A 27,970-nucleotide genomic window follows, 5' to 3' on the forward strand; every position below is an offset into this window, starting at 1 on the left:
TACAAAGTAGGGGGTTTAACATTACAAATAGAACCATTGGCCATGAAAATATTGGCTCACCTCAACAATCCAGGCGCAAACTTTTTAACGATTCCAGGTTATACCAGGCTAGATCTATCCTTTCTTGAATACTTCAGCTAGCTATACCGTTCGTGACGAACGTTTTACACGGTACAAATAATTTTATAAAAATCACTATCTCAATCCAATAGTCGCATACCCTGGCTGAGCACTGATTATTAATGACGCGCGCGCTATATTGCGTGGGCGAGTTGCAATGGAGAAGTATTACGTTCTTGAATGTTTAATTCATCAACTTTTCAATGGTCAATAGTCCTTGTACATCATGCTAATAACTTTTTTAGATCACGTGATACATCTTTGTATTTTGTACATGTAATCAAATAAATATTTTGAAAAATGGTCATTATAAAAATTTCAAGTTACTTGTTTGCAGTTCTCCAACGTATAAACCTGTGGAAAAAACAGTCACATTTAAATTGGTTAATTTAAAAAATCTTTATCACGCACACACTACACACACACACACACACACACACACACACACACACTACACACACACACACTACACACACTACACACACACTACACACACACACACACACACACACACACACACTACACACACACACACACACACACACACTACACACTACACACTTCACTACATATTCACATAAAAATAAAACACTACAAGGTATGGTAATGGTTGTTTACATTGGTTAATTTTGTGGTGTGCCACATATAGCAACAAGGGAAATGTGTATCTGTGATCAAGAATTTAATTTAGTTTGTAATATCAATCTTTGTCAACTAGAGATGAACTGGCTATTGGTAAAAAGCGAGGGGTAGCCAATGCCTTGGGAATCTTGTATGCTATGTGAGAAATCCAATCAGAAATACACAAATATATTAGAAACCAAATCCTAAATCATGTAAAAATAAAGGAGAAAGTGAGTTTAACAAAGTAGACAATGATCGATCATGAATAACTAGAACAAGATGTAGATCAACAACTGTACAGGTAGTTACTAGTTAGCAATATCACTAAATGCTTTTAAAAATACATAAAGATTGGGAGTCTCGTATACGCCAGTTGGGTGCTTTGCTTGGGCATTGACAACCCCATTTCTGTGTTTTTCGTGGGCGTTGGCTACCCCTCGGGAAAAATAAAATAATGAAAGACTATACAGAAGCTGATCTGTACAGAAGATGAGCCCTGCACAGCTACGTGGGCTTCTTTTTACAAAGCATACACTCACCTTATTTGCACATTGCCCAATCATCATCATGGACGCTTCCACCTCCCACCGTGCACTAAAGTAATAGAAACAAACATCATTAAATAATATAAGCATTAATATTATTATAGCATAACACAGCAGCACAATATTACAGCATGATAAACAAACCAAAGTATTTATACAGAAAACTATGTCATAGACATTTAATCGTCTTTGAGCAAGGCCATTTTAACGAAGGCGCAAATTGGGCGTGGGCGGGCAATTCATTACATTCTTTTCGCCGTTTATAACTATCACTGGCAAACTAATGCATATACTATATCAAAGAACGTATATATTTAAACAGTTGTATGATACTTATAGACTGTTTTTTCTGTCAACCCACCACCCCTCCCCTCCGCACCCTCCCACCCACCCACCCCGTATATGATATACGTGCTATACAGCTGAGCATATAAAAGTTGCTAAAATTAACAGGTTTTTGTAGAATCAGTTTTATTTTTAAAATTCTAATTGAACAAACAGTACATTTTCATACTGTAGCTGAATGACATTTAAATACATTGAATTGTCTGATATGCTCCAACTGAATAGATGAACAGAGCAGGTTTGGTTTCCACTTGGTTGCTAATAGCATTTGCTAGTTCTGCAGAATGCCTTAAAGGTGAAGATGGTTCAAATGCTCCTTCCTTTAACATCACTTTGACATCACCATGATACCACGACCCACTAATTTCAGAAGGAATTTCACACAAGAGGACAACAGAAGGGATTAACTGACTGTGGTAAAATCATGGTCAGAACTTTGTAAGGATGTACCTGATTGTACAATTACTTGTCTTCCACGTTCGGCTGATGAAACAGGGTTACCTGGTTCACCAACTTTTATTCTGTGTTTGTCATCAATGCAAGCAAAAATTGCATGATCTTTAACCAGTAGTGCATACTCTCTTTCATAGCGAAACAAACAAGCAGCATAATGGGAATCTTCATGTTGTTTTCGCCATTGTCTCTGCTGGACCATGTGCTTTACATTCAAGCGTCCAGTGTATCTTAATCGTGTGTCTGATGACTGGCAAGAAGGAGAAAATTGCAAGCGAATCCATTCATCACTTGGTACTGCAGTGTTGGGTGGACATCTCTCGGCAACTTTTTCACGGAGGTCTCGTACTGAGATGGCTTTGGCAGTGTGAACAATTGTAGAGTGCCGCCTGTCATCAACAGCTGTACCAACATCTTCTTCGATGTACTCTTTTGCACAAGTCCAAAACTGATCAAATTTGGTTTTTTCTCCATAGAAAGTTCTCAGATCATACACAAATGATGCATCCTCCAGATCAAACATTGTTTGCACACGCTGATCGATTTCTTCTTGAGATAGGTTGGTTGAAGCAGAAGAATCGCACACAAGTTCTTTGTACAAACATCAGACCACAGATTTCTTGGTTTTGGGAGATACCAACCCAAACAGTTCAAATGCATCTTTTCTCATTGCTCGTGTGTGGTACTGCGGAATATCGTTTTTAGGCTCCGGCCTATTATGCCCAAATTTTTACCTATTATGCTTTTGAGCATTGCTAAAAAATTAAGCCTATTATGCTCAAAATTATGCTTTCAAAATCAAGATTATGCTCTAGAGCTGACTGCTTTATTAGAGTATATCAGCCTTTCCTGACTGCTGTATTAGAGTAAGTGACTGCTCTATTAGAGTATCTCGATTTTATTTCTGCAAAGTGTGAATAACCAACAAAGAAACAGTTTAGTAAGTTATATTACGTGTTTTTAAATATGAAATGCACTAATAATACTATTGGCAGTGATTATTTGCTTTCTTTCAGGCGCACGTATTGCACATTTTAATTAAATTTTCCAATATCGTCCCTATTATGCTGGCATTAGCTTGATGCTTTTGGTCACCTATTATGCTTTAAATTATGCCGGCATAATCGGCCGGTGCCTAATCGTTTTTCAGGTGCTCAATGATTGGTGTGCAACTCTTTAAAGCATCATCAATATTGGTAGCTGTACACTGCCAAATCCAATGCAAGTCCCCAATGTTGCTTCCTGGAGAGTATTGTACATGAATAATAGGTATTTGAAGGCCATTTTTAAGCTTTTGAATCCACTCATAGCGCCTTCTACGTTTATCTGGGAGTAACGGCCTTAGATCCAAGGGTGTGTTTGGCTCTATCTGGTTTATCTGCTCCGATATTGATGACAAAATAACTGATGGTTGACGGCAATTTTCAATGTATGAAATAGATAAGTTTTCAGCAATAGTTCTGGTCACCTCTCTTGAAGAGTGAATAGATTGGATCCGTGCTCTCTTATCAAGTAAAAGATCAGCATATGAAGCAAGGGAGCGTGACAATTGCTCAACATCTTTCTTTAGCATAACCCATGTTTCTCTTGCCCAAAAAGGATTGGAAAGGCATGTAAAAAGAGCTCTGGAGTGGGATAGCAGTTGCTCCTTTGACATAGAGTGACAAGCACGTTTCCTGTGTTTGTGGATTTCTGGCTTGTTGTACCCTGTAAACTGGTTGAAAACTGCTGGAACTGTACAGGATCTTTCATTTAGTGTATCATGCATTCCATCTATGTACCATAAGGCATCCCGTAGGGTAGACAGGCACCTAGCTGCAATTCTGCTACTAATTTCACTACTGTTCCACTTCAGTGACTTGGCTTTAACAAACGAAAGCAAGTCATTGTACATCTTGTCTTTACTGTTTTGTACAGTCACAAATGGCATTTCAGCACTAGCTTTAGAAGCAGCTCTGGATGCAGCCATCATAACTGCAAAAGCATTCACTGGAGCCTTAGATGACTCCTGTTGTGTGATGGTCACACTACCTGTCACGTAGTACTTGACGTACTTCCCAATGAGTTCAGCTGCACTACACAGATTAAGGGTAAAATCACCCAGTGACAAATTTTGACTCTTGAGATTGTGCCATACGTATTTCAACAACAGCAGTGTGATCACTCTTCTCTTGGGGAAGCTTCTGGGAAACAACCTAGCAAAACACAAGTGTATTTCATACATTTTGTATGTTTTAAAATCACATACACATTTAACTAGGTATAAAAAAGACAACTGACTTACTTCATGATAAAACTCTTGGATTTTCCACTTGTTATCAGCTTCCAGCAGCGTCCAGTCTAGCAATATTATTTTACAGTTGTCATACACGGAGGCAACTACTAAAACCATTATTACAGTAAGAATTAAAGTTGTCATGAAGTTTTCAACTCGTTCTCAATACACATAGCATCAGTTGGAAAAACATCTGTTCGAGTAATTAGAGAATAACGACCATAATGACGTCTACATGCGGCGGCTCAAACTTGATGCGGGAGGAGGACGGGAAACTACACTCTCATTTGGAGTGGCCTTATTGCTGTGCCAAACGTCCTTGTTTATTGTTGTCATCTTTTGGATAATCACTCCATCAACAATATTTGTAGTATTTAAAGATGTGTGATATACAATCATTCTGTCACTGGAAAGCAAATTTTCATTGGACTAACAGTTAGGTAACAGTGGATCCTATAATTTTCAAAGATTGTGTTTCAATTTAACTTGTCAGTGCATGTCTATCTGGTGCTTAAAATTGCTCTTGGTGATCACAGAGTATATTCACTGTTGCCAATTGTTTATGTGAAAAGGGAACTTCCCTTTTAGGGGGAACTTCCCTTTTAGGGGAGAGCTAATTCCAATTACTATAATTTTAAAATGAAAATTGTTTCAAAATTCATCTAGTGCTAATTATGCTAAACATACAGAAGTACATCAACAAAAAAGTTGACTGCTTTATTAGAGTATCTAAATTTTCAGCTTTTTTAGGTTTGAACTTTTTTATAGAAGCCAAATTATATTTTGCACTAGTTATACCCAAATAATCCAGAATATTTGTTCACTATATATTATTCTATTTGCTGTCACTTTGAGTTTTAAAATGCTGACCTTGCAGGAATTTGTGCAAATTAAACATTGATTTTCAGATTCCTCATGCTCTAAGCTTCCAAAATGTATAGGTTTGCTAATCCCCATAAACTTTGAACAAGTGTATTTTTGACTAGTGAACTTGACTATATTGCAACTTGGTCATAATTATAGCTGTTACATGTGGAAAAATGTTACTGCAAACCCGGCTCACACTTACATATACAAGTGCACAAAACATTTTGGAATCTTAGTGTTTCACTGTGATTTAATATCATTGACTACTCCAACTTGTTACAGTACTTTTTATCGTTGTGCTATGGTCCCTACTGTAGTTAAAAATCCCATTTTTTTTATGTACTTGTTTGTTAACTTTTTTGTAAATAAATTTATTATGACTAGTGAACCCATGCCTACTGCATCATGGCACCATGTGTCCCAGCTATATCCACTATTGTCTGAAAAGTGAACTATCCATTACACTTCGTTGTCAGCTCCGTTACACAGCATTCAGGGGCATAGCCAGGATTTTTTGAAGGGGGGTTCCAGCACCAGCATTGAATTACTAGAAGCAGGAGTCTGGGGGCACAGCCCCCAGCCACTGAGAGACTTTCAATATTTTAATAAATCAAAACTCAGCAAATTGCTATATTTTATGCAAAAGTACATTAATTATGATGCATTAAGTGCCCCTGGGATGAAGGTAGTACTAGATAAAGTGACCAAGTGGAAACAGACAGCATGACACATATAGTAATCTGTAAGTGATGGTTATATCTCACTGTGGTATAGGAGCCATGAATCCACTGATACAAATGACAATCAAACTATACAAATATGCATAGCATGAATTCATTTTGCATAACACAAGTGATAAATTACTGGAGCTCTACACTGCACGAAAAGTAAGATGTCCTGCTTGTGTCAGCACGTAGGAAATTCTTTTAATGATTTCCTTTAGAATTTCCTATTTGAGTTATCATGCAGGAAATGTTTTTGAACATTTTCTGTACAATTTCCTGTTAGTGTCACATTGCAGTAAATTGTTTTAACATTTACAAGAAATGTAGATAAAATCAGTATTAAGATTTTCACCACATTCATGACTAGTGAAAATGCAGCTGTAAACTGATCAAATGGATACTGCAGGTTTTGTAATACTGAGCCAAAACTTGGTTCTCAACACAACATAGGCTTTCAACATCATATAACAGAGTGTCTCTACAACAATGTGTAACACTGTAACCTATATTATGCTGCTGCTGCAATAACGTTTTAGTGGTATATGAATTGTTATACTAAGGAAGCTCTATTTTACTTTTAAAATTAATGCCAGAATTGTATCTAAATCAACTACACCATATTTCTCAGTGACTTACTGTGCTACAGAAAAAAGAAGCTATGGCATACAGTGATGATACTCAACCCTTTAGGGCTTTCAACATGACAATGTAAACAGTCAACACACGGAGCTGGATAGTTATGCACTGTATGCCAAGGTAAATATTACATGAATTTATGGCCTTAATTGTGTGTTACACTTTGTTTCTTTGTACAATATGGATGTTAGAATTTGTCATGAATAGTGACAGACAGCTGGGGAGTATGGCGTTGTGACAAAGTGTTTATTTTAGTAAATATCTAGCGATGGCTTTACTTACTGTTTCAGCGGTTCACCATCTTCATGCTATGTACTTTAATGTATACTACAATGATATACCTGGATTTGTGGAAAGGTACTGATTACTACGATAAAATAACCTGCACTTGGTTGCCAGGAGATAAAAAAGAAATAGTGCATTTCATGAATATAATAATAAAGGAAATGTAAGTGGCTATGAATATTATACATGTACACCATAAAAATTTCCCCTAGTGTATATATATAAGGAATGGGAATATATGCCTTTACAGTTATGTGGGTGATTATGTGTAACATAGCTACAGTGCAGTGACTAAGTTGATGCCATCCTAGCATTTCCGGTTATCGCTCGGGTGACATATTATTGTAATGTTGCTTTACATTAATTTTATAACTGAAGCAAGCTATCAACTTAGCTATGATGATATCACATCATTTTACATATAGCTAGTTTCTGTGTGCATTAGCTGCATCATACTGTCTACATTACCTGATACATGATGCACGCAAGTCTACATTGACAATATACAATATGGCTAATCTCAACTCTTTGGTCAGTCATGGATGACGTCAACACAGTATACTGTAATGTTGTGACCTCCCCTAGTCTCTGTTGAGGCACCACAGCCAACTGTGGTATAGTCTTTCCTGCAATCCTGTAGTGGATGATTGTCAAACCAACAGGTGTTAGTCTTTGTGTCACTGCCACTGGGCACTTTCTGACAAGTGTATGTAATGTATAACAATAAATTACTGATTTTTGATTGTATATGTGTACTATCAATAGTTCATAATAAAGAGGTCTTATAGTATGGACTCTTGGTACAAGAGGTTATTGGTAGAACTTTATTGCAGGAAAAAAACACTAATGACACTTAGATGGTTTATTAATTGCAATGTTGGTTTACAGTTAAATGGCTTCTATCCATGCAAGAATTATGATGTTGTAAGGAAACAAAATGTTTGGATTACAGCACTCTCATATAGTGGTCTATAGCTAGTATCACATTAAATTTTTTTAGTTCACAGATTTACTATACAGATTTGGAGACCTGTATGCCTTAATAACATTATGAGACCAACAAGATGTGATCATCATTCACATGTAACTAGTAGCTAGTAATGTGCAAGGACTTGCATGAGGAATAAAGTTCTCCTAAAATTAGCTATTTGCTAAGAAACTGCATGTCTTGATTGAGTGAGAAGGGTGGTGGCAGCTAATTGGTCATATTCATAGAGTTGAAGAATTACACATAACTATATTCAAATGTTTTGGTAGATCTTTTGGTTAAATACATAAACTATAGCTACCTGCCCATTTCTTTGTTTTGTTGTAAATGAGTTTCTGGTCACCTCTTAGCAGCAACGTGTAAACAAAATTCTATCATGTCAGCAAGGTAAGAGTTTAATTTCAGAGGCTCGTAAGATGGAATGCAATCCATCTATGTACATGTGTCCTGCTTAACTATGTTACCTGATCCTGCATGGTGGTAGCTGCAGCTTTATGTGTTTAAAGTGTCAAGTGTTCACAATTTTTTCACAGCAATATGTGAAACACATTACTCTTCAAAGCAGGCAGTGAAGTGTAGCTTAGTAATCTACTCTATGAATTTCCATACTGGGCATCCACCACAGCGCGTTAACGTTATTTCATTAGTGGTTATATCCATTTAGTGGCTTGAAGTAACAGCTGTTAGTGTGTTTGTGTTGCCAATGCTTGGAAGGGACTTATATACTTTGCTATTCATTCATGTAAGCATGGTCTATAGACATTTTGAATCACAAAAAAAACTTCTATAGCTGCTAACGGTCTGTCAGACTGTCACTATCAAATGCATGAATTTTAGTAGGCACAATCAAAGTTTGGTAATTGTAAGGTTTCAGTCAGGGTTGATGCTAAGTTGCTGTTACTGCTTCCTTGAGCAAGAAAGGTTACTCACATTGCTCCGGTTTACCCAGTTGTTAAATAGGGACCTTTCTTAAATGGTGACTTTTTTGGTAGCCCTAGTTTTAAATGCTTTTGGTTGAATACATATTAAACTATAACATTACTTTGTTCTGTTGTAAATGAATTTCCAGTCACCTGTTAGCAACTATTGTGTGCACTATAATACATATCTACATGTCAGGAACATGCATTAAGCATGTAGCAAAGTAAGTTTCAATCACAGAGGCTCTTAAGATGGAATGCAATTCATCTATGCATATGTGTCCTGCTAATGGTGGTAGCTAGCTTTTTCTATATTAAAACTAACTTAAAAGTGCCAAGTGTTCACAATAATCTCCACAGTGATGTGTGAAGCATATTGAGCAAAAGCTCTTCGAAGCAGGCAGTGATGTGTAGTGCAAAAAATTCTATGAATTTGCATACTGGGAATCCACCACAGCACATTATTTCATTAGTGTTAACGGTTATATTCATTTTAATGGCTTGAAGGAACAGCTGTTAGTCTGTGTGCCAATAGTTTGAAAGGACTTATACTTTGCTTTTGACTCATGCATGCATGCAAGCACGAACATTATAAATCACAAAAAAATTCTGTAGCTGCTAACAGTCTGTCACTATCAAATCCATTACTTTTGGTAGGCACAATCAGTGCTTTGATACATGGAAAAATTTAATGTTGTGTAGTAGCTAGTGTGTGTGTGTGTGTGTGTGTGTGTGTGTGTGTGTGTGTGTTTGTGTGTTTGTGTGTTTGTGTGTGTGTGTGTGCGAGAGAGAGAGAGAGAGAGAGTAAATGAGGCAGTTAAGATAAGTGGTCTGAGTTTGGTAATTGAAAGGTTTGAGCCAGGTTTGATGCCCAGTACAGTTATCCAGGTGTTAAGTGGCAACCTAGTGACAACTGGGGAGGCAGACCATCCATGGCTCTGATATAACATATGTAGTGGGTGAAGGTACAGGTGATACTTAATTGGGCTGCCATGCCCATACATTCACATGAGATACTGTATGGTACATCTTTCTGTGAGTTATGTATAATACTAGTCCTGCCCTCATTATGCTTACGATGACTCTTAGCACCAGCCTACATGAGTAGCTAGCACACAGATGCAGTCAGGTAGGCAAGAGGTAGCTGAAGGTATTGTCTTTTGTGTGTGTGTGTTTGTATGTGTGTGTGTGTTGGGCTTTGCTCTGTTAGGCTAAGGCTGACTAAGAAGTTGACAGGAATGCATTCAAGTAGATGAATATTTTTACTAATCAGTGTGGACAATCTAATTAGCCACAGTGCATCCACCGCACTAGCTATATGGCTGCGCATGGATGAGGTTACTGCTCTATCATGCTCGTATATATTATACCAACAGCATGCATGCATGCACAGATTGCCCACAATCACCTTCGCTGCATGTTTCTTCCGATTGTTCTAGTCGCAGTTAATAACGAGGCTCTAGCAATGATGCAGCTTGTTGTCATCCAGAACTAGAACAGTGCTTGTGCTCCATGGCAGACTTACCTGCAGGTATAGCTATAAAGACTGTCACAGCATTTATGATCGTTCATAGATATCGCCTCTTCCATCCTTTTCCGGCAACTCCACAATTGTATACCTTTGCTACAGTAGCTAGCTACAGTGCTACACGCATTTCAGTTTGGCGGCTATAAAATCGCATGTTGCTTGCTGGCAAAAGGAGTAGAGGATAACACCCCCTGGGTTGAGAGACAACTGGGTGCATTTCACAAGCACTCATCATCTCTATAGTACAACTACCTCACAGTGAATTGGTTAAGTCTACTTTATAGATGACTGCAAGTGCAAGCTACCCTTACATAGGGAACTTTGCAGAAAGACATATAGGAAGAGCTGCATTTGTAGCAATTGTGAGGTAAGAAGATGTGGCTAATTCATGATTCATTATTAATTTGTTATCTATCATTGCATGGCAGTGGGATCTGCCATCAACATCACCTAGCTACGTAAAGTTGTCAAAGGAAGTTACAAAGTAGTTACTGATGCTTTCAAAACTTGGACTGCTGATGAAGATGTCTTGTGGTAGTACTGTAGATGAAATCACATAGTAAGTTCTGCTATAGTTCTTGGAAATCAGTATTTTGTGGTCTATTGAAGTTAGGCAGTGGAGAAACCTGTGATCATGGCTGGATCTTGTGAAAGCTATGAATGACACTGTACAAGGAATAGCATACATTAATCAAGGTTTGTCACAGAAAAAAATTGCCATAGCAATACTTTTATTGTAACAACATTTTTACAGATGCTACCTATAAGAACTATATATAACTAGTGATGAAACAGATTAGGAGAAGAAAGCTGCACTCAATGGACAGAAGTAAAAGAGCCAATCTACATTAATTTTAGTGATGTAACATCCCTCAGAAAAAAAGAATCCTGAGGGTGTCAAGAACTTCAATTTGTGAACTGAAAATTATAGTTGCTGTACAAATGATGTGCTTTTTTACTTATTAATGAAATACGTATTGTGGGTAGTAAATACAACACAGGAGCGAGACATTGCTAGCTATATTACTAGCGCAGTATAAAGCAGATGCACAATATAGAAAATGTTGATTTCAGCTACAGGATTTTTTACATCCTGTATGCATTTCACAGTGTTAAAATGTACATTTCTTCACTGCCTCATTTCCAGCACCATTCTAGATGCAGTAAATCTTTCTCTATCCTCTGTATGAAACTTTACTGAAATCTACTAATGTTCTAAGTATGAAATGTGGCTGAAATGACAAATTTCATGGCCATTTTATACTCATTACCTACAAGCGGACATGGAACTTTTCGCCCAGTGCTATATCTTTAAACACTGCACACCAAAGTTATAGCAGTATAAGGTCATGCTAAGTTTTGCATTTAATGTTGGAATGTCTGAAAAACTTCATAATATGGACATGGATATTTACATGCATGTTCTATTAGAGTATACCCAACTGCTCTATTAGAGTATATACCTGACTGCTCTATTAGAGTATATCGACCTTTTTAACAAGTTTTGAAGAGGGCTCATGTTACCTCTGTAAATCCTTCCCTGAGAGATGAATGTAAGTTTTATCAATTGTTGTGCTGTGCCATTATACTATATTGCTCACTCATTTTGTCCTGCCACACTAAATGGTGTGTTAGGATCCTGCTTGCAGAAGTCTAAATTTTACAAGGGGGTTCCTGAACCCCCCCTCACTACGCCCCTGGCATTTTGAATCAAGAACTGTTTGAAGAGCACCTCTGCAATCCACGAATATTGAAAGAAATGATGCCGCACACCCCAATTATAGTAATTATCGTCTGAAAAGTATCCATTGTGCTTCACTGTCAGCTATGTCCAACCTGTTACACGGCAGTTTGAATCAAGAATTGTTCAAAAAGCACTTCTGCAACCAAGAGCTACTATGAAAAATATGGATGATCTCCATTACAAAAAGAAGCCATAACGTGCTACCGCCAAATCGACACCTTTCGCTGTCAGCAAAGATAAACGGGGGACACTGGTAAGTCCATGAAGAATGCATTGCACATACTGCAGTATGCCAAGGCACCTCTCAGGCTAAAGCGACATTGAACAGCGAAAAAAAAAATTTAAGCCTGTAGCCTTAGCCGTTATTGAATTATGCTTGTGTAAAGGCATCCGTCAGTTACTGTCAGCAGAAAATTCTGTTGAATGAAAAATTTTTACGAGTGTTTCGGGTCGATCTGAAAGCTTGTTTGGGCTTAATCTAACCAATACTGCCTCATCATTGTCTGGGAAAATTAAAGCTGGTTTTTGGGTGATATTTTGTGGGCCACACCTACTCCTTTGTGGTCTCTACTATCAGGGGCGGAGGAAGTAGTTGATATGAGGGGGGCTGGGCTGACCCAGACTTAGTCTCTGGTTTGGTATGGTGAGACCCCCCCCCCCAAAAAAAAAATTGTCGCTACCAGCTGACAATGGCTGCCCACCTCACCAGCTACGCATTCATAGGCTGATGGATAACATAAAAATCCTTACATAGCTCGCTACACTGCTTTTCAGCCCCACCAAGGATAACTTCAGCATGGTATCATTGAGGGGGGCTGCCCCCCCCCAATGCCTACTACAGTTACTACTGTACTGTATAGGTCTCATGACATGTGCATGCCATAAAAATATGTAGCTGCACCTCTAATTAACATGTAATTTATATAATTTTTTTTAAAATATACACAATCCTATTACTACTATACATATATATAGTGTATCAAATTTCTAGTTTTCTATTTTAAAATTTCTAGAATATTAGCTAACTACATCATTCAGCTACAACAATTCTACAAAAATGAAATAAACATGAGACTATTCAAATAATATAACTAATTGTGCATTAATACAACAGCAAAGAATTACACAGTCGACACTTCTATATATGCAATCTGGCATTTTGTGTGCATGCATGTGTACCTGTACAGATCAGGTTGCAGCCCAACAAAGAAAAAAAAAAGGTCAATACTATTTCTTGGATTCTAATTAACCTTTTTGGTGTTATTCTGTTGGGGAAAACTTTTAAAAATTCATTTGATTAACATTTTTAATAAGCTGTAAAATTTAATAAGCTGGAAAATCTGGGGCTTTAAGATCAGTCATATCAATTTTAACTTTGAAGTACATGCAGTCATCCTGTACATAACTCCTGTCATAAAGCTTTGCAATTGGTGCAAAGCGAGGGAAACCTGAAGCAGTATTGAATGGTCCCTTAGGTTTTTGGAATGAGGTACTGGTCTCTGTTGGCCGAAAGGCTTGAGCTATGTGTGCCCTGGTGTTGTATGGGTCTTGTTGGTTCAGCAAATACAAGGTGACTTTTTGTTTAAAAGGCCACGACAAGAGATCATCATAATCTGATTTCATTATCACCAAAAATAAGGAGACATGGGTACCTTTACCCTGGCCATCACCATCCAAATACAGACGCAAGCACATCCTATATCCATGTAGTGATGTAAAGAACGGTGGACTGTATAGACTTAAGATTTTACCAGTACGAGCTTCTTCGATTCTTTTCTCTACCTCATTTACTTTCCAAATTAGAATCCCATTAATACTCCTCACAGCTAGTATATCAACTTTCAGTCCCACTTCATTAAGTAATCCATTAACTTGGTTAATAGCTGTAGTACACTGATCAATACCAGTTTGTAGAGCACCAGCTTGTTCACTGTTCTCTTCTACTTTTGAGGTGATGGTTTGAAGTTGACGAGATAAACTGTCATAACTGTGCTGAAGAGATCGAACAGTACTTTCAACTTGAGAAAGATTTTGTGATGACATTGCAGGTGGTTGAGTTGATGGTATATTAGAAACCTTAGCTGATATCATTTCAAAGTTAGCAAGTATGTTTTGCATTTGTGCCTGTTGTTGGGAAACTTGCTTTTTATGTTCTTGCTGCATTAAAACTATCTCTTGCTCAAGTCGACCAATATGTTCTTCCTGCCTTTTACCATGTTGTTGGAATCCATTGCACTCACTACGTAAATCAATTATAACTTGTTTCAATTTGTAGTTTTCATCTTTTATGTGATCAATAGTATGCCGCGTTATTTCACTTGGCTTAACCTACATAAAAGTATTATGAGATACTGTAACATCACATTACTACAATAGGTCACAACATATACAACAACTACTGATATAACATGTGTTCTGAATAGAAAACACAAACCAAGACAAACTACTTCTAAAATTAGCTGTTGTAATGTTAGTGCAATTCTGTAGACACTTTCTGAAGGATCTGACCATTGCTGTCTATAACTGACTACTTACAATGGTGATAATCTTACCTTTACTTTGACAACCAAAAAAACCAAGACACCACAGTTGTTTTAATGTGAATTTCAGTGAAAATTACTGCTCATTTTAACAGGTTGTGAAAACTGACACAGATTTTTATTAACAGAGATGGTATGCTGTTATTGTGGATTTGTCACTGTTGCATCAACCACCTTAGTGTAACAGACTGCTGTTTCCTCATGATGTGTGATAGTTAGGGTTGAGTGATATATATGTAATAGTTGTAACATGGGTATGTGGGCCTTGCCTGATATGTATGCCCAACTGCCCGAGGGCAGGGGGCATACATATCAGGTAAAGTCCGAATGCCCATGTTACAACTAATCTAATCAAAAACAGCCAAGCTGAAAAAAAGGTGCGGCCCCCAGAAAGGCCATGGTGAAAAAAGATGTGAAATCCAAGGTGGCGGCCAAGACAAAATTCACCTGAATTGTCGTTATTAAAATTTTTACCATTAACCTACCATCACAGCCATTTCTTGGCCGCCACCTTGGATTTCACATCTTTTTTCACCATGACCTTTTTGGGGGCCGCACCTTTTTTTACAGCTTGGCTGTTTTTGATTAGATATCACTTCTTTTTGTATTTGTATACTGCAAAGCCGGCCTATGGCTGGCTTTGGGATTTTTTTAACCCATGTGTTTTTTTTTTATTTACCACAGGAAGAAGAAAAGAACTTATAGAAGATTTTTAATACTCCAATTATTTTTGATTTTATTAGTAATTATACAAATTATATACATATATTTATTACATGCCCATTATTCCCCACAGGATATTTTTGCAGCTGATCTCTCTACTGGGTGACTTGAAATGTAGCTGATCTATATACAGGATGGTTTCTTTGTAGCTGAACTCTCTACAAGGTGACCTCTTCTAGCTGATTTCTCTACAGGGTGATTTGTTTCTAGCTGAACTCTCTACAGGTTATTTGTTTGCAGCTAAACTCTCTACATCCATGGTGGTTTCTTTGTAGCTGAACTCTCTACATGATGGTTTCTTTGTAGCTGAACTCTCTACAAGGTGACTTCTTCTAGCTGAACTCTCTACAGGGTGATTTCTTTGTAGCTGAACTCTCTACATGATGGTTTCTTTGTAGCTGAACTCTCTACAAGGTGATTTCTTTTAGCTGATCCCTCTACAGGGTGATTTGTTTGCAGCTGAACTCTTTAGGTGGTGATTTCTTTGTAGCTGAACTCTCTCCAAGGTGACCTCTTCTAGCTGATCTCTCTACAGGGTGATTTGTTTCTAGCTGAACTCTCTACAGGCGATTTGTTTGCAGCTAAACTCTCTACATGGTGCTTTCTTTGTAGCTGAACTCTCTACATGATGGTTTCTTTGTAGCTGAACTCTCTACAAGGCGACTTTTTCTAGCTGAACTCTATACAGAGTGATTTGTTTGCAGCTGAACTCTCTACATGATGGTTTCTTTGTAGCTGAACTCTCTATAAGGTGACCTCTTCTAGCTGAACTCTTTACATTGTGTCTAGTTTCTAGCTGATCTCTCTACAGGGTGATTTGTTTGCAGCTGAAATCTCTACAGGGTGATTTGCTTGTAGCTGAACTCCTTACATTGTGTCTAGTTTCTAGCTGATCTCCACAGGGTGATTTGTTTGTAGCTGATCTCTCTACAAGTTGATTTGTGTGTAGCTGATCTCTCTGCAGGTTGATTTGTTTATAACTGATCTCTCTACAGGGCAATTTGTTTGTAGCTGAACTCTCTATAAGGTGATTTGATCTCTCTGCAGGTTGATTTGTTTGTAGTTGAACTCCTTACATTGTGTCTAGTTTCTAGCTGATCTCTCTACAGAGTGATTTGTTTGTAGCTGAAGTCTCTACAGGGTAATTTGTTTGTAGCTGAACTCTCTACAGGGTGGTTTGTTTCTAGCTGATCTCTCTACAAGTTGATTTGTGTGTAGCTGATCTCTCTGCAAGTTGATTTGTTTGTAGTCAATCTCTCTACAGGGTAATTTGTTTGTAGCTGAACTGTCTATAAGGTGATTTGTTTGTAGCTGATCTCTCTGCAGCTTGATTTGTTTTAGCTGAACTCTCTACAGGGTGATTTGTTTCTAGCTTATCTCTCTACAGGTTGATTTGTGTGTAACTGATCTCTCTACAAGCTGATTTGTTTCTAGCTGATCTCTCTGCAGGTTGATTTGTTTCTAGCTGATCTCTCTACAAGTTGATTTGTTTGTTGCTGATCACTCTAAAGATTGATTTGTTTGTAGCTAAACTCTCTGCAAAGTGTTTTGTTTGTAGTTGATCTCTCTACAGGGTAATTTGTTTGTAGCTGAACTCTCTGCACAGTGACTTGTGTGTAGCTGAATTCTCTAGAGAGTGATTTAATTGTAGGTGAATTCTCTACATGGTGCATGACTTGTTTATAGCTGAACTCTCTTCGGTGTGACTTGTAATGTTCTGAATCTCTACAGTGATATAATTGTAGCTTAACTCTCCACAGGGTGACTTGCTTCTTGCTGAACTGTCTATAAGATTAACTGTTTGCAGCTGAAGTCCCTACAGAATAACTTGTAATGTAATAGAATTCTATAATGGAGTAAATAAATTAGCTGGATGCTCTATTAGGGTGACTGTTCTATTAGAGTATCTCGATCTTGCATTTGCTATACGGAGTTGGCTTTCGAATCATAACTCAGTGGTTTGTAATCCAATTCGTCTATACTACTGCAAGGACTTTCTATGAAGATTATTCCAGCTACACAACGATTTTCAGCTCATTGCTCTTAGCGGTTTGCCTAGTAGGTGTAAAAACTAATACTTTTTTATTACTAAAAATCAATCACGTAATTGTGACACAGGTTAGGTTTTGTGTCATATCTCCGTGGTCTTAATCTCGATTCCTTTCAAACCACCAAAAGGCACTCCTACGATGGTTACTCCATCTACATAGCAATTTTCAACTCTTTCCATGAAGCGGTTTACCCTGTAGGCGTGACAACAAATCGATCTTGTTTTACGCGAATAATCGGTCATAACTCCTGAACCATTTATCGGATTTGCACCAAATTTGATGCTAGGATTTGCCTTTGGACTCCCTTTCTGTGTGCCAAATTTTAAGGCGATTGGAGCACGCATTTGCATTTCATAGCAATTTTTGCAAGTGTGCAAAAAGACAAAGTGGCGCGCCGGCTTCTTGGGCCGCACGACACACTACCGTGTGTCTTGATATGTAACACTTATTAGGCTTATAGCTTTTAATCAAAACTGAGGTTTCTTAGCACAAGTATATTTATAGTGTAGCTTCTAACTATTAATCGTGGTACTGAAAAAGTAAACATCAGTGTGATGATTCATGGATTTACGGTAGGCCATGTGAAATTTACGGGTGAGCAAAAACGTCAATGCGACGATTTATAGATATACGGAAAGCCACGTGTAAAGTACGAGGAGTCGTGTAATGAGTGGAAAGACGTTGGTGTCAGCAAGTCTTTGATAAGAAAAGGACGTACTTCTGGTTACAGCTCTGATCATTACAAATGATTTTGTTTGGGTTAAGACGATTGGTGTCCCTGCTGTATCAACATGGAACAGCCAAAGAAAAGTTTGCCTTTGAAGCGACCACGCGACACACAGGACAAAGGTGATTGTAAGAAAAGCAAGGATAAAAAAGCATAAAGGTGATTGTACGAAAGGCAAGGAAAATGATGAAAAGGAAGATAGATTTGTCTTCGATGTTACATTCGATGATCTCGCCAAGTTCAAGGAAGGTGAGATCCATGTTAACACTGAAAAGAACATAGAATGGGCATGCTGAAATTTTGATTTATGGTGAATAGTTCGAAACCGTAAGTGTCCTGATAATCGATGCCTCAAGGATGTCCTTAGAACTGCAGAAGATAAGATTCTTTTGTGAGTGGTTGTGTAAATACATTACCGAGACACGGAAATCTGATGGAGCAGAGTACACTCCACGGAGCCTATCCTTACTTTTAGGTGGACTGCAGAGGCAAATTAGAAAGTTAAGACCAACAAAGCAGATTAATCTTTTTCAGGATATAGCATTTAGGGAACTACAAAAATGTGTGTGATTCAGTTTTCAAGAGACTGCATGCAAAAGGAATTGGGACAGAAACTAAATCTACTCCTGTATTATCAAATCATGAAGAGGGTAAGCTTTGGGAAAGTGGTGTTATTGGTCTTGATACACTGATAGGTTTGTTAAAAGCTGTCTTCTGTTATAATGGAAAGAACTTTAGTTTACATGGACAAGAAGAGCATCACAGCTTAAGGATTTCTCAGTTTAAAAGGGAAACAACTGTTGTAAATGGAAACACCTTTAGCAGCTATGTCTATGAAGAATTTGGATCAAAAAAATAATCAAGGAGGATTTGCTTCATTAAATATGGATAACAAGGTGGTAAGGCAGTATGAGACTGATTTGCCAAGGTGTCATGTTAAAATACTAGACAAGTATTTCAGCATCTTGCCAGAGGATGCAGCAAGTAATGATGTGTTTTATCTTAAACCACTGCCAAAGCCTCCTAGAGATCCCAATGCTCCATGGTTTACACTTACACCAATCGGTAAAAATAAATTGGGAGATATGATTAGACATGCGTAAAGAAACTGGGTTGTCCAGGTATACAAACCACAGTCTGCAAGCATATGGAACAACTACTATGTACCAGGCAGGTGTGTCTGAAAATTTAATCCAGCAAAAGACAGGACATAGGTCACTCAATGCCTTGAGAAAGTATGAGTGTACTTCAGAAATGCAACTTTGAATGTGTCTAATGTATTATCAGGCACTAAGCCTACAGGGGGCGATGACACTACCTCCAATACCATTGAGTATAGTAAGGCAAATGTTGTGTAGCAATCTCCACTATCAGTGAAACCCTCGCCAACAATCCTTTTTAGTGGATGCAACTTTACAGGATGTTCTGTCAATCCTTCGAGTGCTCAGCCAAGTTTAAAGGCAATCTCTGAGGAAATTCTCACAGGACTGTCTGTTGATGAGATATGTGAAGATTGAACACAGCTATTGAAAGCTTAGTTAAAACTATTGCAATGTGTGATTTAAGTTAATTTGCTGTCATAATTAATAATACCGATGATATAATATTGAATCATTGATCATAATTGCATCCAACCATAGTTGTTGTAGCTTCTTTCAGTGAATCTAAAAAAATCAAAACAAACTGATAGTAAATACATTTTTTGGGTATATGAACGGACAAATCCTAGACATCACGGAAAACTTCAGTTACGCAAGTTTGTTGGCATAATCAATGCTATTAAATCTATTAAGGATTAATAAGTAGGTTACTAAAGGTATAAATGGGTAAGGCTGTTTGTACAGTGGTTATTTCGTATCATCAGTAAAGTGGGTGTGGTACTTACTCCAAAACATGTGGGGACATTTGGAAAATAAGCTATAGCACTAGTTCTCACCTTAGCCCGGCATTTTTCAACTCTTAGGGTAGAGAGGATAACAAAATGCTCTACGTCTGCATAGTTTTCATGGCCAAATCCAACCCATGTATAATAATCACGTGAGTATTAATCCATTCACACAATCAATTTCAGCATCAACATCTATATAATGACTGCCGAATTGTAGCCTGATCTACATTTCATATGTAGCCTGGCTAGCTGGGTTAGATATGAAATGTAGCCCGGGCGGCTTTTTTTGATCTGAGGTGTGAAAGTGTTACATATATATATGTGTACCACTTTGACACCTCAGATCAAAGGAAAGCCAGTGCATATATATCACATATCGCACTGACTCAAACTGTTAACAAGATATACGCACTGCTACCAGTATTTCCCCAAATCTTGCAAACTGGGTGTAGCGCTTAATTGATTTGGCCATTAGTGTTAATAGTATTCACTACTTTAGTTTATTCATGGCTAGTAAAGTAAGTACTTTAGTGCAGTTGAATCATGCCGCTTTGACACCTGGCGCAATGTCACACACGCATTGTGACTGGGCGTAGCGCTTAATTGGCTAGGCCATTATAGTGCTGTAAACATATTCACTGCTTTAGTTTATTCATGGCTAGTATAGTAAGTACTTTATAGTGCACTTAAGCTTCATTATGAGCTGTTCAGCTCGTATTTGGGCTTCCTGTGTTTAATTGCATACCCACAATCGAAGTGATCTACATGCTCATGACGATACACTTACGTTCGGCCTCTCAGCAGTGCCTTGTCGTTGCTCTTACGACATTACCCACAATCAAGTCACATGGTCCCATATAAATACACTCGCAAAGCATTCCAGCAGTTTCCATGTACACTTGCAGGTGATTCACCGAAGTGGAATATATTAGTTGTAACATGGACACTTGTAATTTGCCTGAAATATACACACTCGCACTCGGGCTGCGCCCTCGTACTCGAGTGTATATGTCAGGCAAATCACTCGTGCCCATGTTATAACTACTACATATATGTAATAGTTGAGGGCTTTGCCTGATATGTATGCCCGACTGCCTGAGGGCTACAGGCCGGAAGGCAGAGGGCATACATATCAGGCAAAGCCCGAATGCCCATGTTACAGCTAATATGTAACACTTATTAGGCTGATAGCCTGTACAGGGCAATCAAACACCCAAGCCAATATGATTGTAGTCACTGGATGTATTATATATGTATACCTAAAATTTTCAATTATGGGTCAACAGCTAGTACGTTTTGGTTACATTCGGTTATAATAAATGGACATATCCTAGAGATATCACGGAGAATTTCCGTTACACCAATGCTTTAATTGGTGCTATTGAATCGTTTATGGAAAAACCATGCAGTTCACTAAAGGTCTAGACAGGTAAGCTTACTTGTAGAGTGGTTACTCCGTGCAGAGTGGTAGCTTCGTGATGGGGTGTGTCCGTCTTCGAAAACGTGCGGAAACCATCAATGAATAAGCTATAGCACTAGTTTTCACCTTAGCCCAACGTTTTTCAACTCTTAGGATGGTGATGATAAAAAAACGCTCTCCGTCTGAGTGGTTTTCATAGTGAAATCCAAGTCATGCATCCTAATCATGTGAGTGTGGATCAATCCCCACAATCAATTTTAGCATCACCATCTATATAATCACTGCCCAGTTGTAGCCCGGTCTAAATTTTGTATGTAGCCTGGCTAGCTGGGCTACATACAAAATGTAGTCCAGGTGGCTCCTTTGATCTGAGGTGTGAAAGCGTTACATATATATATATATATATATATATATATATATATACAGTATATCAGTATGACAGGAAGTATATCACAGCTGACAATATCTGATATCGTAAAAACCATCATACTGGTATAAACTGTTAGTGCAATATCAAAGCACATCTGAAATACAATCTTCTTGTTGCAGTTACACACACACATCCAAAGTGTGCTTATCAGTTTTTTCAGCCTCCTTTTTCCACCAAACAAGTCTATCCTATGCACTACTACACAAAATGATGCACTAATTTATTAATACATATGATGCACATGTAGCTTACTGGCTTGTGGGATAAACCATCTGGCATCACATGGGTAAGCCTTTTTAAAATTAGTTTCTAGCTATATTCATGGCTCATCATCTTTACTAAGCTTTCTTTGGTAAACACTCCATGCATGGCATCTCATAGGTTAGGCCCAATCTACTCGTGCTGGTAAATAATTGTGAAGTAAAGCTTCCACAATAACTGTGAGTGGAAATGTTTTAAAAATTGTCAAACCTAGTGATTGTACTGACCTTAGTTTAATAGTGAAGGCAGCAAGGCACAGGTAAGTAACAGCAATTGTTGTGAAGTAAATAAGCAGAGAATCTACTATCCTTTGTATAGCTATCAGGGAACAAACTCAAGAATGAGCATCTATACCTTTGAACGCATTAACAGTAGACTACAGCATCGTGTCCATATGAAATGTTGTGCAAACTATGCTATGACCAATGTTCGGACAAAGGAATGACAAAACAAGAATACTACCTAATGAAGCAATTCATGAAGATATTGACAATCATTATCTTGAATCAAAATAGGAGTAGAGAACACTGTATCCTAACAGAATTGCAGACCACCACACACCGTCATCACTGTAAGTCAAATTACTCCATAACAGTAGCATTTTTTATAATCGTGATTCACACCACTGTAAACAGCAAACTGAATAGAATTGAAATATGTATCGTGCCCCAATGCGCCCCTTCCTCTACTTTTTGTACAGAGACTATTCGACTCACGTGAAACATTTTTAGTACTTGCACATATCATGACCCACCCCTCCCTCTGATAATTAATAGCATGCTGCGTGTTAATTTACAAGGAGTTGATTATTTCAAGGAATAGTAGTTTTGTTGGGCGCCTGTTTTTTTAGAGGTAACATACACCATGAAAATACCTTATTTTGTAAACATGCAAATTCCTTAGAAAACATTCCATATCTTGTTGCCAGCTAATCCCTTTTACTCCAAATCACTGTTAGATGATTCACCACAAGTGTAAGGAACTTTAAGTTTGATTAAGGATCATAGAAAAAAAGTAAGGAAACAAGGGATGTTGCCTATATACTAGTGAACATTTAATCCCTAATTCATTCTATCCCCAAGACCAAACTTAAGACTGAATTAGGGATTAAATGTTCACTAGTATATCTGCAGGTGACATCCCTTGTTTCCTTACCTTTTTCTATGATCGCTAATCGAACTTAAAATTCCTAATTTTTCCTTACACTTGTTCGTTTACGTTTTTGTAATACTATTCTGACTGGTGGCCCTCGCATACTGCATCAAAAAGAAAGGATGACACCAGAATTAGTATTTTTGTCTGAATACGTGCCCCAGCTATCAATTACTGCTTCAAAAGTGCAGTGGCCATTAGGCTTCGCTTTCAGCTATATTCAGCCCATTACACAACGCTACAAACGAAAAACAGTAGAAGTGCCTCTGCAATCAATCCAGTCACCACAAAATTACATTTCGTGCACCCCAATTATCAAAGTGCAGCAGCCATTATGCTCCACTTTCAGCTAAGTTCAGCCTGTTACATAGCATTACAAATGAAGAACAGTGTTAAAATTGTCTCTGCAATCAATCCAATAACCACGGAAAATACAAACGATTCCTGTTTTTACAAATGCACCGTAGGGAAGCCATGCATTGCACTGCTGCGAATTGACACTTTGGACTGTCAGCAAAAAGAAATGGAACACAAAGGAGGACAAAGATAAGTCCACAATGCATGCATTGTATGTACTGCGGTATGCTAAAAGGCACATCTCTGGACGAAGTGACGTAGAACAGTGAAAAATTAAACCCATAGCTTTAGCTGTTATCGAGTTACGCTGGCAGACAGTTAGTCAGTAACAAAAATTATTGTAATAATTTACTGGAAGCCTTTAGGATCGTACTAAAGGTTTTGGGGTTGTACCTAACCAATACTGCCTATTGTGAAGCTGGTTTTTGGGTGATATTTTTGGCTAGAAACTTCCAAACCTCCATGATCCCTAATATACAGTACTACTGTACTGTATGATACATGATGAGTAAGACCATATGCATCTCACTTGACTAAAACCTTAATTAAGATAGCAGATTAAGTGTGGAATGTGGCGTCGCAATGCCAGTCGCCATTCTTCATTGTTTCATAACAAGTAAGCCCCTCTTTTGTTACAGTGGTTATTTAGCCTTCCCAATTAGCACAATCAATAAACTTTCTTTTCATATCTGGTTTTAGGATAATGGAGTTAGGCAGGCTGAGTTACATGGCCATATATTTCAATAACTCTTGTAAACACGCATTCATAAAAAGTTTATGTGACTTTAAGGGTTAAAATGTACTAGTATTTGCGACTCACAACAGAACTGATTTCTCTACAAGGTGACTTGTAACACAGTTGAACACTCTAATGGAGTTATTTGTTCCTTTGCTGACTGCTGTATTAGAGTGACTGCACTATTAGAGTATCTCAATACAGTGCAACCTCAGTTATCCGGACCCCACTTATCCGGATTCTCAGTTAACCAAACTACGGAAATGACTGCTCTATTAGAGTAGTGACTGTTCTATTAGAGTAGTTGAAAATCTTGATATTTTCAAAAATTTTCTTCATGCTATTTTAAGGTTATTTGTTATTTATACACAGTTTCAGAGATACGAACTTTCAGACTTATGGACCACCTCTGGTCCCAAGGGATTTGGATAACTGAGGTATCACTGTAGTTGGTTTTGGCACAATAGGAATTAAATCTGATTCTTCTAACCACTGAAAAACTGACTAATCCACCTGTACACTGATTTTCAGCTCATTCCCCTTAGCAGTTTTTCGGGTAGGCTACACGCTAGGGGTGGGCAATATGCTGACTTTTAGCTGTTGCACAATATATATATATATGAATCCTAAATGTGACCATCTCAGCGAAAACACATCTAGTTGCACAAGCATGCATTTTGAGAAACGAAACTTTAAAATATTGGTGAAATTACATGTCACAAAGAAAATTTTACACAAGTTTTAATCAAACCATTACTCAGAGAAGGAAGACTCAAATCGACTAAACCTATATATACAGCAATAGAGATCCAGAACATTATAAGTCACCCTGAAGAGAGTTCAGCTATAAACAACAAGTCACCCTGTAGAGAGTTCAGCTACAACAAGTCACTCTGTAGAGAATTCAGCTACAAAAAAGCTATCCAGTGGAGAGTTCATCTAGATCAGCTACAAACAAGTTACTTTAGACAATGTTCACCTACAAGTAAATCACTCTGTAGAGAGTTCAGCAACAAACAAGTCACCATGTAGCTGGAGAGTTCAGCAACCAACCAAAAAAAACCACTCTGTAAAGAGTTCAGCTATACAAGTAAGTTATAACTCTATAGAGAGATCAACTAGAAACAAGTCATCCAGTAGAGAGATCAGCTAGAAGACATCACCTTATAGATAGTTAAGCTACAAAGAAACCACCATGTAGAGAGTTCAGCTGCAAACAAATCACCCTGTAGAGAGTTCAACTACAAACATTTAACAGATCACCCTGTAGAGAGATCAGCTAGAAAAAGTAATCCTGTAGAGAGATCAGCTAGAAGGATCACCTTGTAGAGAGTTCATCTACAAATAAATCACCCTGCAGATAGTTCAGCTACAAACAAGTCACCCTATAGAAAGATCAGCTAGAAGAAATTACTTTGTAGAGAGTTCAGCTACAAATAAATCACCTGTAGAGAGTTCAGCTACAAACAGATCACCCTGTAGAGAGTTCAGCTGCAAACAGGTCACCTACAAACAGATCACCTTGTAGAGAGTTCAGCTAGAACAAGTCACCTTGTAGAGAGTTCAGCTACAAAGAAATCACCCTGTAGAGAGTCCAGCTAGAAACACATCACCCTAAAAAGAGTTTAGCTACAACAACAATGAGAGTTTCAGCTACAGTTCAGTTATGCAAGAAGTCACCTTATTAACTACAGTATGTGATAATCATTCAGTGTTAAATATACAAATATTTAATCAGACAAAAGCTTTACACACAATTTCTCTACTTGTTCCACAATTACTGCAGTAAAGAAAAAAAAAACAAGCTAACCAAAGCCAGTTTATGGCTAGCTTTGTGGCTTGCAATACAAAAAGAAGTTACATTTAAACAAAAACAGCCAAGCTGTAAAAAGAGTGCAGCCCCCAAAAAGGCCAAGGTGAAAAAAAGATGTGAAATTAAAGGTGGTGGCCAAGAAATGGGCTGTGATGGCAGGTTAATGGCAAAAAATTTAATTACGACAATTCAGGTGAATTTGCGTTGCCTCCTAGGATTCAGCACCAAATCCACCTGAATTGTTGCAATTAATTTTTTTGCCATAAACCTACCATCACAGCCATTTCTTGGCCGCCACCTTGGATTTCACATCTTTTTTCGCCTTGGGCTTTTTGGGGGCCGCACTCTTTTTTTACAGCTTGGCTGTTTTGGTTTAAATGTAGTAACACTGCAATATTTATAACAAAAAAACCATGGTACGATATTGATCAATACCGCCCACCCCAGTTACACACTGTTGGTTTTTGTGTTGCTTCTTTATCCTTTTTACCTTGATTTATTCTTTCAAACCATGAAGGGTTTGAGATTCAATAGTTAACCTATCCACGTACTGATTGCTACAAGATGTTTGCCTTGTAGATGTGAAAACATAAGTGTCATTTTTAGTGCATAACTATTGATGGATCACTGCTTATTATTAAATCCAAATATCCAGTTTGGCACTCAACACCGCTACTGTACAAAAACTTCACCTATTTTTGCCAGCATTTATCGCTACAAATTATCTTATTCAAAGAAATTTTTCAGAGGACAGGCAATTATGTGGTGGAATAGTCTCCCGGCTAATTTGATAGAGTCTATCCCATCCAATTTCATGAACTGTTAGTTTGTTTCTTTGATTAGTGGATAATTTTTTTTCCTTGTGCACATTTCCTTTTTTGTTTGTTTACTAATTGTATTTGTGTGTGTGTTAGTCAAACAATACAGTAGTACTGTTTAAGTAGGGTTTGCATCAAAAGCGACGCGTGCCACCAAAAATACAGTACCACCTTTAAAAACAAGCTTAGAAACTTCTTACGCAACGAAATTCACCTTTATGGAATAATATTAGTCCGTCTAACATCAAATGAAGCGATAAAAACAAAAAAAAAGCTTACTGGCGGCCAAATATAGAATTTTTTAAAATCTTTAAAACTAGAAATTTCGTCTCACTCACTCACTCACTGACCACAGTCGCAAGCCTAGAGCCCAAACGAAGCAGCACATGGTCACCATATTACACCACAACAATAAACTCACCGGTGGAATGTGCCTTTTAGGATTCCGACAAATGTATGCCCTGTGTGCTTTGTCTTTTCTTTTATCTTCAATCAGACAGCTTGTCTTCTGCTTCATCCAACAAAACCATATCGAGGCATTAATTTTCCATATCAACACTTCCTTTAAGCAGCATAATAGACGTCACAAAACTCTAATACAGCAGTCACCCTAATAGAACAGTCGCATGTTTATAGCTAGCTGTATGCTTTAACAAAAAACTAAAACTAGTATATTAAAAATTATAAATTAAAAAAAATGAAGTAGGAATCCAAGCGATAAAAAGTAGTGAAACAAGAGAAGAACAATGGTAGCTATTACAGCATAGCTCAGTGGGAAATCCCTACTTTGGCATTGAACACAAAATAATCGTTATACCATGCCAAAGTAGGGATTTCCCACTGAGCTATGCTGTAATAGCTACCATTGCTTATCACTTGTTTCACTACTTTTTATTGCTTGATCCCTACTTCATTTTATACAATTATAATTTTTAATATACTAGTGTATTGTACTATGTGTATATAATTGTTGTTGTTGTTGTTGCGCATGTTGTATAT

The 27,970-nt window shown here is 37.7% G+C and overlaps 1 protein-coding gene and 2 long non-coding RNA genes across 4 annotated transcripts in view; 1 reads left to right on the forward strand and 2 right to left on the reverse strand.

The window, feature by feature from the left end:
• Nucleotides 1-327: 327 nt before the first annotated feature.
• LOC136243438 (uncharacterized) lies at nt 328-1,633 on the reverse strand. Its single transcript, XR_010694871.1, has 2 exons — nt 1,284-1,633; nt 328-474 (listed from the first exon to the last, which is right to left on the reverse strand). It is a non-coding gene; the product is annotated as an uncharacterized lncRNA (long non-coding RNA).
• An 8,402-nt stretch (nt 1,634-10,035) lies between these two features.
• On the forward strand, nt 10,036-11,307 carry LOC136243431 (uncharacterized). The gene is made up of 5 exons (XR_010694870.1): nt 10,036-10,314; nt 10,358-10,678; nt 10,740-10,870; nt 10,921-11,007; nt 11,066-11,307. It is a non-coding gene; the product is annotated as an uncharacterized lncRNA (long non-coding RNA).
• Nucleotides 11,308-12,962: 1,655 nt separating this feature from the next.
• Nucleotides 12,963-27,970, reverse strand: part of LOC136246693 (TNF receptor-associated factor 3-like) — a 49,602-nt gene continuing 34,594 nt past the window's right edge. The window contains exons 1-2 of one of the 2 annotated variants that reach the window (XM_066038236.1): nt 27,393-27,578; nt 12,963-14,383 (exon numbers count right to left, since the gene is read on the reverse strand). In XM_066038236.1, coding sequence (XP_065894308.1) covers nt 13,379-14,383; nt 27,393-27,488 — 1,101 coding nt within the window. In that variant the 5' untranslated portion in view covers nt 27,489-27,578 and the 3' untranslated portion in view covers nt 12,963-13,378. Of the gene's footprint in view, nt 14,384-27,392; nt 27,579-27,970 lie in introns of those variants that run through there. The other variant, XM_066038235.1, reaches the window with a different exon arrangement.

Source organism: Dysidea avara, chromosome 2 (genome assembly GCF_963678975.1).
Source record: "Dysidea avara chromosome 2, odDysAvar1.4, whole genome shotgun sequence".
In the NCBI taxonomy this organism is placed as follows: domain Eukaryota; kingdom Metazoa; phylum Porifera; class Demospongiae; order Dictyoceratida; family Dysideidae; genus Dysidea; species Dysidea avara.